Source organism: Mustela putorius, unplaced genomic scaffold (genome assembly GCF_011764305.1).
Source record: "Mustela putorius furo isolate JIRA1106 unplaced genomic scaffold, ASM1176430v1.1 tig00000242_pilon_pilon_pilon, whole genome shotgun sequence".
Taxonomy (NCBI): Eukaryota; Metazoa; Chordata; class Mammalia; order Carnivora; family Mustelidae; genus Mustela; species Mustela putorius.
The window spans coordinates 14,011,369-14,025,846 of record NW_025421325.1 but is presented as its reverse complement, the minus strand read 5'-3'; the positions used below and the strand labels follow the sequence as shown (position 1 = coordinate 14,025,846).

Below are 14,478 nucleotides of genomic sequence, written 5' to 3'. Positions count from 1 at the left end.
TATCATAAATAAATAAAACCTTTAAAAAATAAAATAAAATGAATAAAACTTTCTGAACCTCTGTTTTTTCACTTGCATAATGGGGATAGAACCTATTCCATAGAGTTATTGTCAGAATAAAATTCATGCAAGGGGCTTAGCGTGGTGCCTGGAACATAAAAAGTGTCCCGCTTGAACTACTAATATTTTCCAATTCTTCTTGTTCTCTAATGAATATGTGAAAAGGTGAATATAGGCATCACCCTTGTCCTCTCTTTCCATATGGTTTCTGTAAAGTGGAGAACTCATTGTCTCTATCATTGGGTAAATATGTTCTATCACTGGATTCACAGTACCTAGGATCAGATGTGTAATTGGTGCTTGCATGGAGACTCTGAAGACATAGGAACAAGTTAAGGTCACGGGAGGCTAATGGTACAGAAGACTGATGTTAGTCGTAACGCAGTCTGATTTTCATATTGGATTAGAAGAAGCATAGCTTAGCAGAAAACCCTTCACTTGACTCATTCTCCATTTACCACCAAGGATCTAAAACTCTTCTTCCCTAAGTGAAGCCAGTTTGTCTTTCTTGTTGTACCTAGTTAATTGCTTAACTTTAACACCTCTGTGAGTTATGCACACCTTGGGGGGAAACCCAGCACTTTTGCTTGGATCTTCAAAGCAACTTGCTAAATTTGAGTCTGATTCTAAAATACCAAGGGAGATAAGGCTCTAGTGGAGGTGAGGGCAGAACTCTCTTCCTGCACCTTTGCTCTAGGGCCTGGTGTCGCACTTGGGGACTGAGAAAAGAATGTACAATGTTTTATGATTTGGGGCTTGTGATGTTTCCAGAGTTGTTTACTTTTCTAAGACAGGCATGGGCCAGAGCACTCCCTAAGTCCCATGTTGTGACAGAAGTCTCTTGGGGTTCTATATGCTGCCACTTTCCTGATACTCTTAGCTGCTGGAATGTGGCAGCTGGCAGTTTGGGGCTATGCATCATAACAGAAGTGTATGGGTTGTGTATCATAACAGAAACAAACCCTATAAAAATGGAAAAATTATTAAGGATGGTTTATCTCATCTGTTCACCAATAATTCTTGCTTTTTTCCTGACCAGATCCCTGAAATCAGTCTCCAGACATCGTAACCAAGTTTATTTGAGCAGTCATAGCCACAATGAAATGCATCTCCCAGGATCTTAGTTTTCTTGTTAATCTTTGCCAGCATTGCTTCGTGATAGGGGCCTCTTAGAAAGCAGAGATTTGTTCAGTTTTCTTTTAAATAGTTTTTAAACTCTTCCTAATTACATTTTATTGATTCTCTTTGCAGAAAATTTAAAAACATCAAAAAAAAAAAATCCCAACACTACAATCCCAACACTTGGAGATAACCCTGGGATGTTTCTTCTCAGGCCTTTTGTTTTAGTTTCCATCTAGGTCATGTATCACAGAAGACCACACAGAGAAGTACTAATTAAATGTACAGAAATGATGATGATGGCTGGAAAACTATTGCAAACCTGTTTCTGTCGGTAGCTTAATTTGTTCTTTCTGAGTCCCGGCATCCTCTTGGTCTTCAGCAGAAATACAACCTATAAAGACAAGTTGAGGAAATCACTTAAAATGTGCCTCCTAAATTGGTTCATAGGTATATTGAACAATCCTCTAGAAACCAAAGTTTTAAAAAAAAAGCATCAAAAGAATGTTAAATCTGGTTTCCCAATTTAAAATTAGTATGTGTCAGGTTTTCTTTTTAAGGATTTATTTATTGATAAATAAATAATCCGAAACCACGAGTTGGACACTTAATCACCCAGGCAGCCTTGACACTTTCCAGACTCTCTCCTTCAGTTGCTGCGGGGGGAAGGGGCAGGACCCTGCTCAACACCTTTGCGTTACTCTATAAAGCAGTTACATGCAGAGAATTCTTCAGAGGGTTTCAGAAAAGGCAAAGATGGTAAAGGAGCAACGTAGGCACTGAGGCCTCACGGTGCTTAGAGTCACATGGCGTTTAGAGGCCTCTTAGAAATATTATTTATCCCCTAATATATCTTAGAAAATGTTAGATCCTTTCCCTGTCTCCTACAGAGTGCCCAGAAGATCCCTGATCTGTGCTCCAATTTGAGTCAGAGTAATGCCTGGGAGATAAATACATTTCAAGGAACTGCCTGCTTCTTATCTCTGTGCTGGGCTCTAGTATTTCTAATATACAAAGACTGCATTTGGGAAGACATTAACCATACCACTCTCGGGAAGAAGCCAAAACTAATTGCTAATTCAATACAACTTAATAATACTCCATATTATGATCTCAGGGTCATGAGATCGAGTCTCACGTTGGGTTCAGCACTGAGCATGGAGCATGCTTGGCACTCTCTCTCTCTCTCTCTCTCCCTCCACCCCTCTCTGTTCTCTCTCTCTCTCTCTCTCTCAAAATAAAAAAATTAAAAAAAAAATAGGGGCACCTGGGTGGCTCAGTCAGTTAAACTTCCGCCTTTGGGTCAGATCGAGATCCCAGGGTCCTGACATCAAGCCCCAGGTCAGGCTCCCTGCTCAGTGGGGATCCTGCTTCTCCCTCTCCTCTTTCTCTCACTATTTCCCTCTTTCAAATAATAAATAAAATCTTTAAAAATAATAAGATAAATAAAAATCAATAATACTCTATGTTAATCTTAATGAATTGATTTTGACATTTTGATATCTCCCCAAACCACATAATACCTAAGCCAATAAGACTTGCTTTTTCTTTTTTCTCCATCATTCCTCAGTAATGGACCACAGAGTGGGAAACAACTCCCACATGAATTCAGAGTTCATGCTTGTAGCTCATACTCTTTCAGTGGGAGAAGGAGGAAATTCGAATTCTTCAGAAAACTGTTTTGAAAACTGAGGACCCAATATCCACCTTCATTAGTGACTCTTTAATTTAGAAGTTAAACACAAAGAAGGCAACAAATTTATTCACCTGAGGATATTTCTTATGCTAATTGATACAATTCTTTTCACTGTAGCTGGATTTAGAGCTGAAGCATGCTTCTCTTAATGGAAAACTCTGATCCAGCCATAACTACTGAGCACCTGAGCACTGTACTCTGATTCCTTCCACCGTACCAGCTCAGTTCCAATAAAAATCCATTCACCAGACTGAGATCTGAGACACTAGTCATTCATTTATTCATTTGAGTAAGATAGAACTTAAAGCAGGCAGTTTATATTTTAATCTATAATTTTATATACAATATAACAGCATCATGCTAAAAAAAAAATCCACTTACCCGAGAATAGTAGTAATATAATTACTATTTTTTCGTACATCCTGAGATCATGAGAGGGTTCTCAGTAGTCAGTACCGGGAAGCCACCAAGGATGGACTGGTATGGTGGCCCGTGGTCCCCACCCAGGAGCTGGTATCTTTCAGACACACCTTTTTGAGGCAGCACTGATAGGCCTGGGAGGTATTTGAAATTAGGCAAATTTGTCAAACATCTGTCAGTAAAGATACATGGATAGCTTCTTAGCTAGCATTATTAAAGTGTTAAGTAAGGTCTTCACTGCAGGGAATTGGTTGTTACATGTTAAATTTATTTGGCATAATTTTTTCTAAGATTTTATTTATTTATTTGACAGACAGAGATCACAAGTAGGCAGAGAGGCAGGCAGAGAGAGAGAGAGAAGCAGGCTCCCCGCTGAGCAGAGAGCCCGATGCGGGACTCGATCCCAAGACTCTGAGATCATGACCCGAGCCAAAGGCAGAGGCTTTAACCCACTAAGCCATCCAGGTGCCCCTATTTGGCATAAGTTAAGTGAGCATTGCAAGGCAGTGGTCTTCAGCAGCTGCTCAGTTGGAACTTGAAGGCCTGAGACAGGGTCCCTGAGCAAGGGTGGGGTAGCCGTTAGGGAGCTAGAAACCTTCTCATGTTCATGTAGAGATCCTCAGGGGCCGGGATGAAAGTGACTTCTTACATGTGAACTGAATGTATTGGAGAACTCCATTGCCATTGAGTGCTCTGAGGTTTGAAAGAACTCCCACACCCACGACAAGTCACACAGTGATCTGAGAGTGCATGAGACGCAAGAAAATTTCATTTCAAACCGGTGTTTCAATGCAACAGCTAGGACCCGCGTGGCTGCAATCAGGGTGTTCTTTCTCTCCAAAATATGCCTCACTAAGCAAGCAGAAGTGTGTAGCAGGACAATCATGCAAACACTCAAACACAAACACAGATGACCCCCAAAACCTTGTTGTAAAGCAGGTTAAAATGTGGGGTATGGCCCTCTGAGGAAGGGTCATTTTAAAGGGAGGCAGAAAATGAAACAAAAGAATATGAATTAGATCTGAAACTGCTCAAAAGAAGGCGATTGGGTACTCTACCTAAATCTTCCCGTTAGAGCCATGAATATCTTTCCTGCTTGCCCTAGGAAATCGACTTGCTAAGTCAACAATTTGTCAAATAAATTATATGTATATCTTCACCCAAAATGTGGTTTAAAAGACTATTTATGAAACTAACGGTTTGCAGCCTCGGGAAATGGAGCCACAGAGAGAGGGAAAAAAAGTCTTTTACTGGGGAAAAGATGGAGAAAAATGTCAGCTAACATCCCAGACAGGGAGCTTGGAGGGACAGAGCGGGCACTGAGATGCAGGCTTCAGGGGGCACTAGGACTGAGGGTCACAGAGGGGGACTCAGAGACAGTGCAAGAATGTTAAAACCCCAGAGTCCTGGAGTCCCTCTGAAGGGCCTGCCAATTCAGGCAAAGCAATTATAGCAAAATTTACAAGTAGTTAAATGTAACCAATATTTAGGAAACCAAAATCTTGTTTAAATTTAGTATTTGTTATGGCTGGATATCAGGTTGGGTTGCAGAAATTATTCCTAGTAGACAGTCAAATAAAGGAGATTTATTTTTGAATATTAATAAGAGCAATAAGATTATTTCACATGATTTCATATTTTTAAGGTGAGAACAATTAGCATGAGCCTTAAAAATGCTATCTCCCTTTGAAAATAGGCAAATAGTCACTATTCTCACAATGGATTATTAGGCAGCTATTAAAATCATGTTTTCAAAAAATAAAGTCAAATCATGTTTTCAAAAACAGTTGATATAGAGACAAAATGGAAAAATGGCAAGATCCAAAATTTTATATACAAAAATAAAATCCTGTTTGATTCTTTTTTTCTTCTGTGCTTGTTTCCTCTGCCTGGAACACACTCTCTTCTTACATGATCTATTTCTATTCTGCTTAAGATCTCAGTTTAAGAGTTCTTCCTCCAGCAAGCCTTCCCTGACTTCCTAAGTATTCATCAGGGCTTTCTGTTCTCTTATCATCGAGCTTACCACATTGCACTGCAGTCATCTTTGTGTCCTCACTGGACTACAAATTCTAAGTGTGCATGCCCAGCCTGTGGCTATCTTTCTTACCACTGAGAGCTTGGGGCACAGTTGACAATAAATATTTGTCAAATCAATGAATGACAAATGAATATTGCACTAGAGAGGAAAGCAATTTCTTTGAGGCGATCTTGGGGAGCAGAGGTAGGTCTAGCTATCTATCTACCCATCGCCTATGCCATATCAGAGCTTCAGTTTACCTTCAGCATGGAAGTCTGTCGCTAAGGCGGAAGGAGAACAAGAAAATCAGTCTAAAATCCATAGCATCTTCAGCCAGGAGCTTTCCTGGGGAATCACTTCATTAACCACTCTTGGAACTCCTGCAACACTTAAGCTAGTTCATTTGCTTTCCTGCACGACTATTTCGTTGTATTGGTAAGTCTTGTCTCTCCCTTGTTCTACCTCCAGCACGGGGCAGAATACCCTACCGAGGCTGAGGGGCAGTCAGTAATTCGTCATCAGTGCTGGGACCACCAGACCACATAGCCAGCCGCCTCCATGAACAGCCCGCCCCAGAAGAGAAATGGATGCTTTGCTCTTGGTCACTAGGAACGATCAGTCAGCTCTTACCAATGTGGGGAGTGGGAATTGACCTTGGGGTAAGGACAGTTTTGTAGCTTCCTGCAGGCACCCACGTTGACCCTACCTGGCCTGATTAAAGACAGGCAAAACCTGCAGGGTTCTCAGCGTGATAACAGGAGGCGAACCCGCAGGACACACAGGGTGCGTGGAAGGAAACTGCGCAGTGACCTCTAGTGGCAAATCCGCGTAATGGAAGGAAAAATGTGAGACCTGAAAATGCAACAGAAAAAAATACTCAGATTACATCTCTCCCTTCCATGCATTTCCCCAATCTTCTTTATATTCTTACTGAAACACATATTCCAGAGCATCACAAAACCCCACCTCTGAGATACATCATGCAAATCTGTCAGACAAATTTACATACCTTTTGAGAATTTTGAGTTTATGTCTAAAATAAAACAAGTGCTTTTGAGACATTTCCTCAAACAGGGAAATCTTATTTCAGTTTCTTGGTACTGTATGTCTTTGCGCTATTTTTTCTTGATGGCCAGTAGTCCACAAGAAGGACGAATTACAATGTGGCAAAGGAGGAAAGTCAATTTGGATCTGCCAACCTAGCTCCAACTTGTTTCACCATTGTATCCCTTTTTGTCAATTACTAAGGTCCCAACTGTTTCAAGATCAGACTATACCTCCAGATCAGACCATGCTAGTCTGATCTGCCTGTGGAGAAGTCTACTTGTTTGTGTTTTTCATGGAGAACCAAAGAGGGAGGGTAGATGCGGGAAAGTTGACATAATGGCTTCCATTTATCTTGTGCCCGGGAAGCCGCACTCTGCTTTGCCAGAGTGGTTTAACATCTTTCCTTGACCTTCTTTTGTTACCATAGCATTTCAAAATTGAAAGAAACACAAATTTGACAAATCTGTTGCTCAAAATAACTCTATTAGAGAGGAAGAACAGATACAGGTTTCCCCTGCTACCCAAAGGCAGGGCCTTTTTGTGAAACTTCATAAGCTAAATGGCATAAAGCAAAGAAACGATTAGTATTATTTACATAGAAACATACCTGAGCATTTCCAGAACCCCAGAAAACCTCTTTTTGGCTTTTCTCATACCTTAGACACATCTTGCCAACAGATGCACAAAAGAAGTGACGATAAAACACAGGAGCTTGCAGACACCCTCAAGGCTCTGACAGCCTGATGTTGAGATGCTGCTGAGCCTAATTCCGGGGAAGGACCTTGGAGGGGCTGCTCTGGCTCTTTCGGTTTGTGCCGCCTCCGTAATGGCTTCAAGTAAAAATAAACGCTCAATGCTATTGTCATTTCTTGTCTTTTTTTCCTCCTAAAAACAAAAATCCTCATCAGATTTTAACTTTTGGTTACTGGAAACAGGTTCTAACGTAGGTCCTCCGTTGGAGCAGAGGGGTGCAACACAGACTTTCACAAAGCAAGGGATACCTAGATTATCATTCTTATTTTATACCTGAGAAAATCGAGAGATAGATAGGTAAGAGATTGTAAATGTATCCCTTAATTTTATTTGGCTCTAAGTGTCTTCTTATTAAAGATCAGAAAGGATTAATTAATTTTTTTAATGAACATGAAGTATGTATTATACATATTAGGCATTTATTGGGAGGGGATTTAAGAAACTCTGTCCCCCCTTCAGCGTCAGGAAGATTCATCAAGAGTGAGCTTTGCATTCCCATATAGGCAGGATACCCTGGAGCTGAGAGAGGACGGGCTGTCTCTTGGGTTAGGTAGCCTTTCTGGAGATAGCCAAGTCCTTCCCCCGATGCTACAGCAGCCAGCTTACACTATGTTATATTCAGGAGGAACCCCAAAGCCTCAGTGTCTTCAGCAGCATTGGTTCATTTCCTGCTCATGTTACATTTTGTCTGTGGAAAGGCTAGGGCTTCCAGGATCCAGACAGTAGTCCCCATTTGAAATCTGCTACTCTTGTTGCAGAGGGAAAAGAAAAATGGCCAAAAAGGGCAACGGCTTTTAACTGTTCTGCTGACCCATGGGACATGCCAGTATTGCTCACAGTTTACTGGCCAAAGCAAATCACAGGCCAAGCTGACGTCAGTGGGGCAAGGAAGTATACTTCCTCCAAAGGGAGGTCCTGCGAGTCATACGGCAATGGTGAGGCTATTTAACACACTTTCAGGAAAGGCAGTTGATAATTGAGAGCACATGATATAATTGCCATATCCATTGATGTAATTGACCATATCCATTTATACTCTCTGCCCAGCTCCGTTCTGCATTTGAGTTTGTAAACCCAGTTTAGATAGGAGAGCTCTGAAAGGCCTTCTAGACCTGAGATTTAACCCAGGTCTCCATTTCCTTTCCTTACAATCATACAGTGATGTGCTGTGTGTTGGAGGCATGCTAAGTAAATGCCCAAGAAGTCGGAAATCCTCAACGCCACATGAGGAGGCAGTGAACGAGTACTCCAGGTCGGCTTGCATTCCATTGTGCTATCCTACTGGAATGGTATCAGGCATGATCTTTCCATGGAGGCTCAACAGGTCATTTGTTCTGCATCCATTCAATCATTCAATGAATGATTAATGAGCACCTACCAGGCATTTTATCAAGTGCCAGAGATACAACCTTCAGTGACTCAGCTTCCCCTTGAGGAACTTGCAGCTAACTTGGGGGACATATAAGAAGGCAGTTGCATTCTGGAGTGCCTATTATATAAGCAAAGGGCACTATGGGCACAAAGAGGGGCTCCAAACTTGAAATGAAGACATTACGATGGGCATTCAGTTTTAGAATAAGTAAGTCACAGAGATGAAAAGTACAGCATAAGAAATATAGTCAATAATACTGTGATAACAGGGGTGCTTGGGTGTCTCAGTTGGTTAAGCATCTGACTCTTGATTTGGGCTCAGGTCATGATCTCAGGGTTGTGGGATCAAGTCCCGGGGGGCTCGGCTCAGTGCTCAGCAGGAAGTTGCCTTGTCCCTCTGCCCTTCCCCCAACCTGGTGCATGCTTTCTCTTTCTCAAATAAATAAAGAAAATCTAAAAAGAGTATTGTAATAGCATATGATGACAGATGGTGACTACACTTATTATGGTGAGCACTGGGTAATGTACAGAATCGTCAAATCAATATGTTGTGCACCTGAAACTAATACAGCATTGTATGTAAATTATACTTTGCTAATAAATTTTTTAAAAAGGAGGCTCCCAACTCAAGCATCAGGTTCTGGAAAGACTTTCCGGAGTAATCAAATAGACACAGAGGTTGAATAACAAGGTCAAGGGAGAAACAAGCACATTTTAGGCAGAGAAAACAGCATAAATAATGGTCTGGAATTGAAAGACAGCACTCGGGTGGTTTGCAAAACTGAAATTCTAAAGACGCACACACAAGTGTGCACATTTACACTTTTTTTTTTTTTAAGATTTTTATTTATTTATTTGACAGAGAGAAATCACAAGTAGACGGAGAGGCAGGTAGAGAGAGAGGAAGGGAAGCAGGCTCCCTGCTGAGCAGAGAGCCCGATGCGGGACTCGATCCCATGACCCTGAGATCATGACCTGAGCCGAAGGCAGCGGCTTAACCCACTGAGCCACCCAGGCGCCCACATTTACACTTTTCAATGCCTAGGATGTCAATTCTCTCTGCCCTTCACCTTTGTGTACATGAATTTGGCCCTTGTTCTGTATGTAAAGAAATACCAGGGGAAGTGTATCAGCATAAGATAGAAGACAACTACATAGTAACGTCTTGTTTTTTATTGAGATGTAACATACACAAATTTTAAGTGTGCAATTTGATGGATCAATTATATATACACACACACACACACATACAGACACGTGCATGTGTGTGAGACCACCTCTCAGATGAGGATAGAGAACATTCCCAGAGATTTCACTCTCTCTCCCTCCCACTGTCTATCCCCCTGATCTGAGGTTGACCACTGCTCTGACTTCTAACACCATTGATGGGTCTTGTCAATTCTCGAATTTCATATAAATCAAATGACATATTATGAACTCTTCCGTGTCTGGGTTGTTCCCTGCTTAACATAAAGTCCAAGAGATACACTCAGGTTGCTGAGGAGAACTTTCCTTTATATCACTCCGATTATCCAACTGACTCTGCACACCTTACTGAAAAGATTATCTATTCCCAACTTATTGTTCCTTCGCTGAGGGTAACGTGTGCTTTTTCCTTCCAGATGCTTCGAAGATTTTCCCTTTGTCTTAGATTTTTATGATTTCGGTTATGATATGTCTGCGTGTAATTGGGGGAAGGGGAATCTGAACTTCTTAAACTTATGACTTGATATTTTTAGCTGTTTCAGAACATCTTGACCATTATCCCTTCGAATATTTTTAAATAGTGTATCGCACTTTCCCCTCTGGGATTTCAGATATGTATATATTAGATTTTTTAAATTATTTACATATTTACATATTTTTTCCATTCCTTTTTTTCTTACTGTGCTTTAGTTTGGATATTATCTAATGACCTTTAATCCTGTCATCTGCTGTGTCTAGTCTGCTGTTAAATCTATATCATGTGGAGGTACCTGGCTGGCTCAGTCAGCTAGTCATCTGACTCTTGATTTCGGTTCAGGTAAGGTCTTGGAGTTGGGAGATCGAGCCCCATAACCAGCTCCATGACCAGTGGGGTGCCTACCTGGGATTCTCTCTCTCTCCCTCCCCCTATGCTCTTCTCCTCACTTGGCCCTCTCTCCCTCTCTCTAAAACAAATAAATAAAATCCTTTAAAAAATTAACCTATACCATGAGTTCTTTGATTCTGATGTTGCATTTTTAATTCAGAATGCTCATTTGATTCTTTTTATAGGTTCCAGTTCACAGTTAAAATTCTACCTATTTTCATTTGTTCTAAGTACTTTTTACTTTGATTTCTTGAACATAATCAATCATAGTTATTCCAATGTTCTTGTCTGCTGACTCTAAAATCTGGACAGCAGTAGTTCAGCTTTTATCTTAGTTACTTTTATTATTGCAAAATACATGTAACATAAAATTTGTCATTTTAACAATTTTTAAGGTTATATTTGAATAGCATACTTAAGCACATTCACATTGTACAACCACCAGCTTTTGCTTTTAAAAATAATAATTTGGGGGCTGTTTTCCTACCTCTTTCATGCCTCTTTCATACCTCTTTTTTTTTTTTCCCCTGCAGGACATTGACCTTAGCTTTCTAGGTTCCCCCATACAGATTCAATGAAGATGTCCTGAGGAAGGGATTCATTTGTTGGAGGCTCTGCCCTCTGGCAGGAGTTTGTTTTTCCAGTTTAGCTCCCTACACTGCTGAGCCATTCTAGAATTCAGCAAGTGCCCTACTGGAGCAACAGGCTTTGTGGTTGGGACTCCACTAGTTCCCAATCTGTTATGCCAGCCCCGATGAACCACCAAAATCTCTGACAGTCTCCCCCTCCTCTCCCAGTGTGTTTCTGCTTGCAACCTATTAATGTTCCCATGGAAGAAATCAACAGATAGGTGAATTCCTCCAGGGAAAGAAAAGATTCCCTCCATGTAACTCTGTAACTCCCTATTACCTCCCATATCTGCAGAAGGTTGTGAAGCCAACAGCAGTATGTTCCTGAGGATGTTCTCATCTTTTCCCCCAGTATGCTGAATTTGGAGAAGTAGTTGGATCACGTATTTCAAATATCAAATATCAAAGAGCCAAGAGTCATTTTCAGTGCTTGATGACTAATGCTTTAAAAACTTAAAAACTGGGTCAGCTGAGTGGCTCAGTCATTAAGCATCTGCCTTCAGCTCTAATCATGACCTCAGGTTCCTGGGATCAAGACCCTCATTGGGCTCCCTGCTCATCAGGAAACCTGCTTCTCCCTCTCTCACTCCCCCTGCTTGTGTTCCCTCTCTCCTATCTCTCTCTCTGTCTAATAAACAAATTAAAAAAAAATATTTAAAACTTAAAAACTCACTCAAAGAAACTGGTGATATTTTATGAAAATCTGGGATTATTCATCCCAATATCCCTTATGTTTTGTCTTTCTTAGCTGCACTCTTGGAGTCAGAGGACAGAAACTATGGGGCTTGCTGTAATAATAAATATAAGTGAGCCTCTATAGGCCCTCAGAGCCAGCCAAATCCAAAATAAGTGCATTTATTTTCAGGTTATAAAACTGTAGGATACTTTCTACACTGCTACTCTGTTGGCTTTGTCTGACAAATCCACGACATTAATGAAAAGCTACTGAATACTAACCAAGGATCAGGCATTGTACTAATTACTTCTTGTTGGTAATATATTAATCCTTGTCATGATTCTATGAATTAACTACCATTCCCTTAACATGTTGGATTAGAATCCAAGCACTCTGCCACCAAAGCCCAAGTTTATATTCTGCAAACTCTATTCCCTCCTGTTTTACTAGACCATATCATCAGTTAGCATGGTCTGGAAGGACAGGGACAGACCAAATACTAAAGTTAGGGCATTGTTCCCTAGTTGCATGCAGGAGTAGGTAAAGAGGCTTTAAATAGAGACTTCTCTGTGCCCTGAAACAGGTGCATACTGTTCAGAGGTGTGAACCTGACTCATTGTGGCTAGGGAATAGAAAGGGAGAGGTGAGAATGGCAAGAGATATGGCTAAAGATGGTGGTCAGTGAGATCATAAGGCATGTTAGGATTTGGGGTTTCATACCATGGACAACCGGTAAGCCACGCCGGGCTGTGCAGCAACATGGGGCCATACTCTCCCCAGAATGGAGCACAGCTGCTAGGGAGGTGACTCCGCTGACAAGAAGAGTAAGAAGGCCTTAGCAGAAACTGAAGAACAGAAAAGCCAGGTGTTTGAATAAGCCGGCCCTTGAGGAGTTAGCTGAACGGACTCAACAGCTGCTTAGACCTCAATATTGAATGGTCTTGTGTTTAACTGGATAAGGGGAATGAGAGGAGGCCGCATGTTGCTTCCAAGCTTTCCAGCTTGTGTGACTAGGTAAAGTGTGGTCCCATTTATAGAGATAGGGGATTCTGCAAGGCAAACCAGGTCTGTGAAGGAAGATTGTGCGTTTCATTTGGGTATGCTGTGTTTGAGATCTCTCTAGAAGATCCCAGTGGAGAGGTTAAGTAGGAAATGGACAATTAAATTAGGCCCTCAGAAGAGGAATCTGGACTAGAGACAGAGGCACAGAGGGGTCCCCCAAAAATGGAAAGAAGGGAACTGATACTGGATAGGAGGCAAGGCAAAGTTTGTACAGTCTTTGGCTGAGGGGACAGGTCCTAGAATGTTGCTAACGATTCCGCTCCGGAACTGGAGACATGGAGGTAGCCTAAGCCATTATCATCTCAAGTAAGTTCCAGGTTCCTTTAACATCCAGCTGAAACCTTATAAAAGACATTTTTTTTTTTTTGGCCCAGAATTCACCCCTTTTCTTGGGGTACTTTCCTCCCCTTCAGAGGTAGGCCCACAGATGACATGTATTTTATTATATGACCCTTAATTTTGACCATAGCTGATTAGCTCACACATGGACACCTGATCCAACCATCCGATTCCCCTCTGGAGAATATTTTATTGAGAAACACAGAAGAAAGGAAGTTAGAGGTTAAGCTCTATTAATGATGGCATTCTCAGGTCAGCCTCAACAAAAACGTCCTGAATTCCATGGAACTGCTGGGCCTCCAACCCTTTCTGACGCCTAGAGTCTGTGAGGTAGCCAGCCCAGTGTCCCTGCAATAAATTCTCCCATTCTAGGAAGCCATTTTGAAGTGGGTTTGAAATACTTGTAACCAAGAAAATCTTAATGAGGACTGGCCTTGATGTGCCTAATTAGGGAATCATTACCAGAATGAGGCAAAGCTGAGGCTGAGCTGAACTGGCCAGGGACCAAGAGAGGCAGCTTCACCAGTGCCCACGACAGAAGCGAAGACTGAGGTGACAGAGCCCCCACGACTGGAGGGCCCTTGTATGCGTGGCTAATCATGTGGGATGTTGAACACAGTCTGCAAATGTCCCTCAGTCCTGCCTTGACACTTCCATAAGTAAGATTTGAGCCTCCACTCTCTCTTCCAGGCAAACCCCGCTGCGTCTTGTTGTTGTTTGTTTGTTTTTAACTATCTGTCTAGAGCAGAAGGGATTCAATTACCCTTTAGCCTTCAAACTATGCCAAAGGATGGTGCTGGCCTTCTGTGGCTTGGAGCAAACTCATATTACACAAATCTGTTTCTCATTTATGTGGTTCAGCCATAGAGGCGGGGCTGTTTTTTTTTTTCCCTCATAGAATGTGACAGTACAGAAGGCCGGCATCCTTTTTATTCAGACATTCTGTTCAGATCCTGGACATAGGAGGGAAGGAGAAGAAAGTACTGGAAAATTTTAATGTCTATCTTTTTAGGACTAAAGCTCTGAGAACAAGAAATGATAGGAGAAGGCATTTCCAAACACACAGTTAATTACTAAGTTACTCGACTCAGATTCTGTTAGCTGGTATGATTTAATAATTGAGTCATATGGTAAGGTTTCTAATGCCTTCACTACAAACACTGTGATTGATGCTCGATATAGCTGAAAAGTATACGCAGGAAAACACTGTGTCAT

General features: G+C 41.5%; 1 protein-coding gene and 1 long non-coding RNA gene across 3 annotated transcripts in view; one reads left to right on the top strand and one right to left on the bottom strand.

Moving 5' to 3' along the window:
- LOC101676720 (glycophorin-A) overlaps positions 1-3,389 on the bottom strand; it is a 33,138-nt gene extending 29,749 nt beyond the window's left edge. Inside the window, exons 1-2 of one of the 2 annotated variants that reach the window (XM_004757990.3) lie at positions 3,257-3,389; positions 1,502-1,573 (exon numbers count right to left, since the gene is read on the bottom strand). In XM_004757990.3, the coding sequence (XP_004758047.1) occupies positions 1,502-1,573; positions 3,257-3,296 (112 nt within the window). In that variant the 5' untranslated portion in view covers positions 3,297-3,389. The remainder of the gene's footprint in view (positions 1-1,501; positions 1,574-3,256) is intronic. The other variant, XM_004757991.3, reaches the window with a different exon arrangement.
- The window catches only part of LOC106006397, a 155,801-nt gene that overhangs the window by 30,237 nt on the left and 111,086 nt on the right, over positions 1-14,478 (top strand). The gene's annotated exons all lie outside the window — the stretch shown is intronic.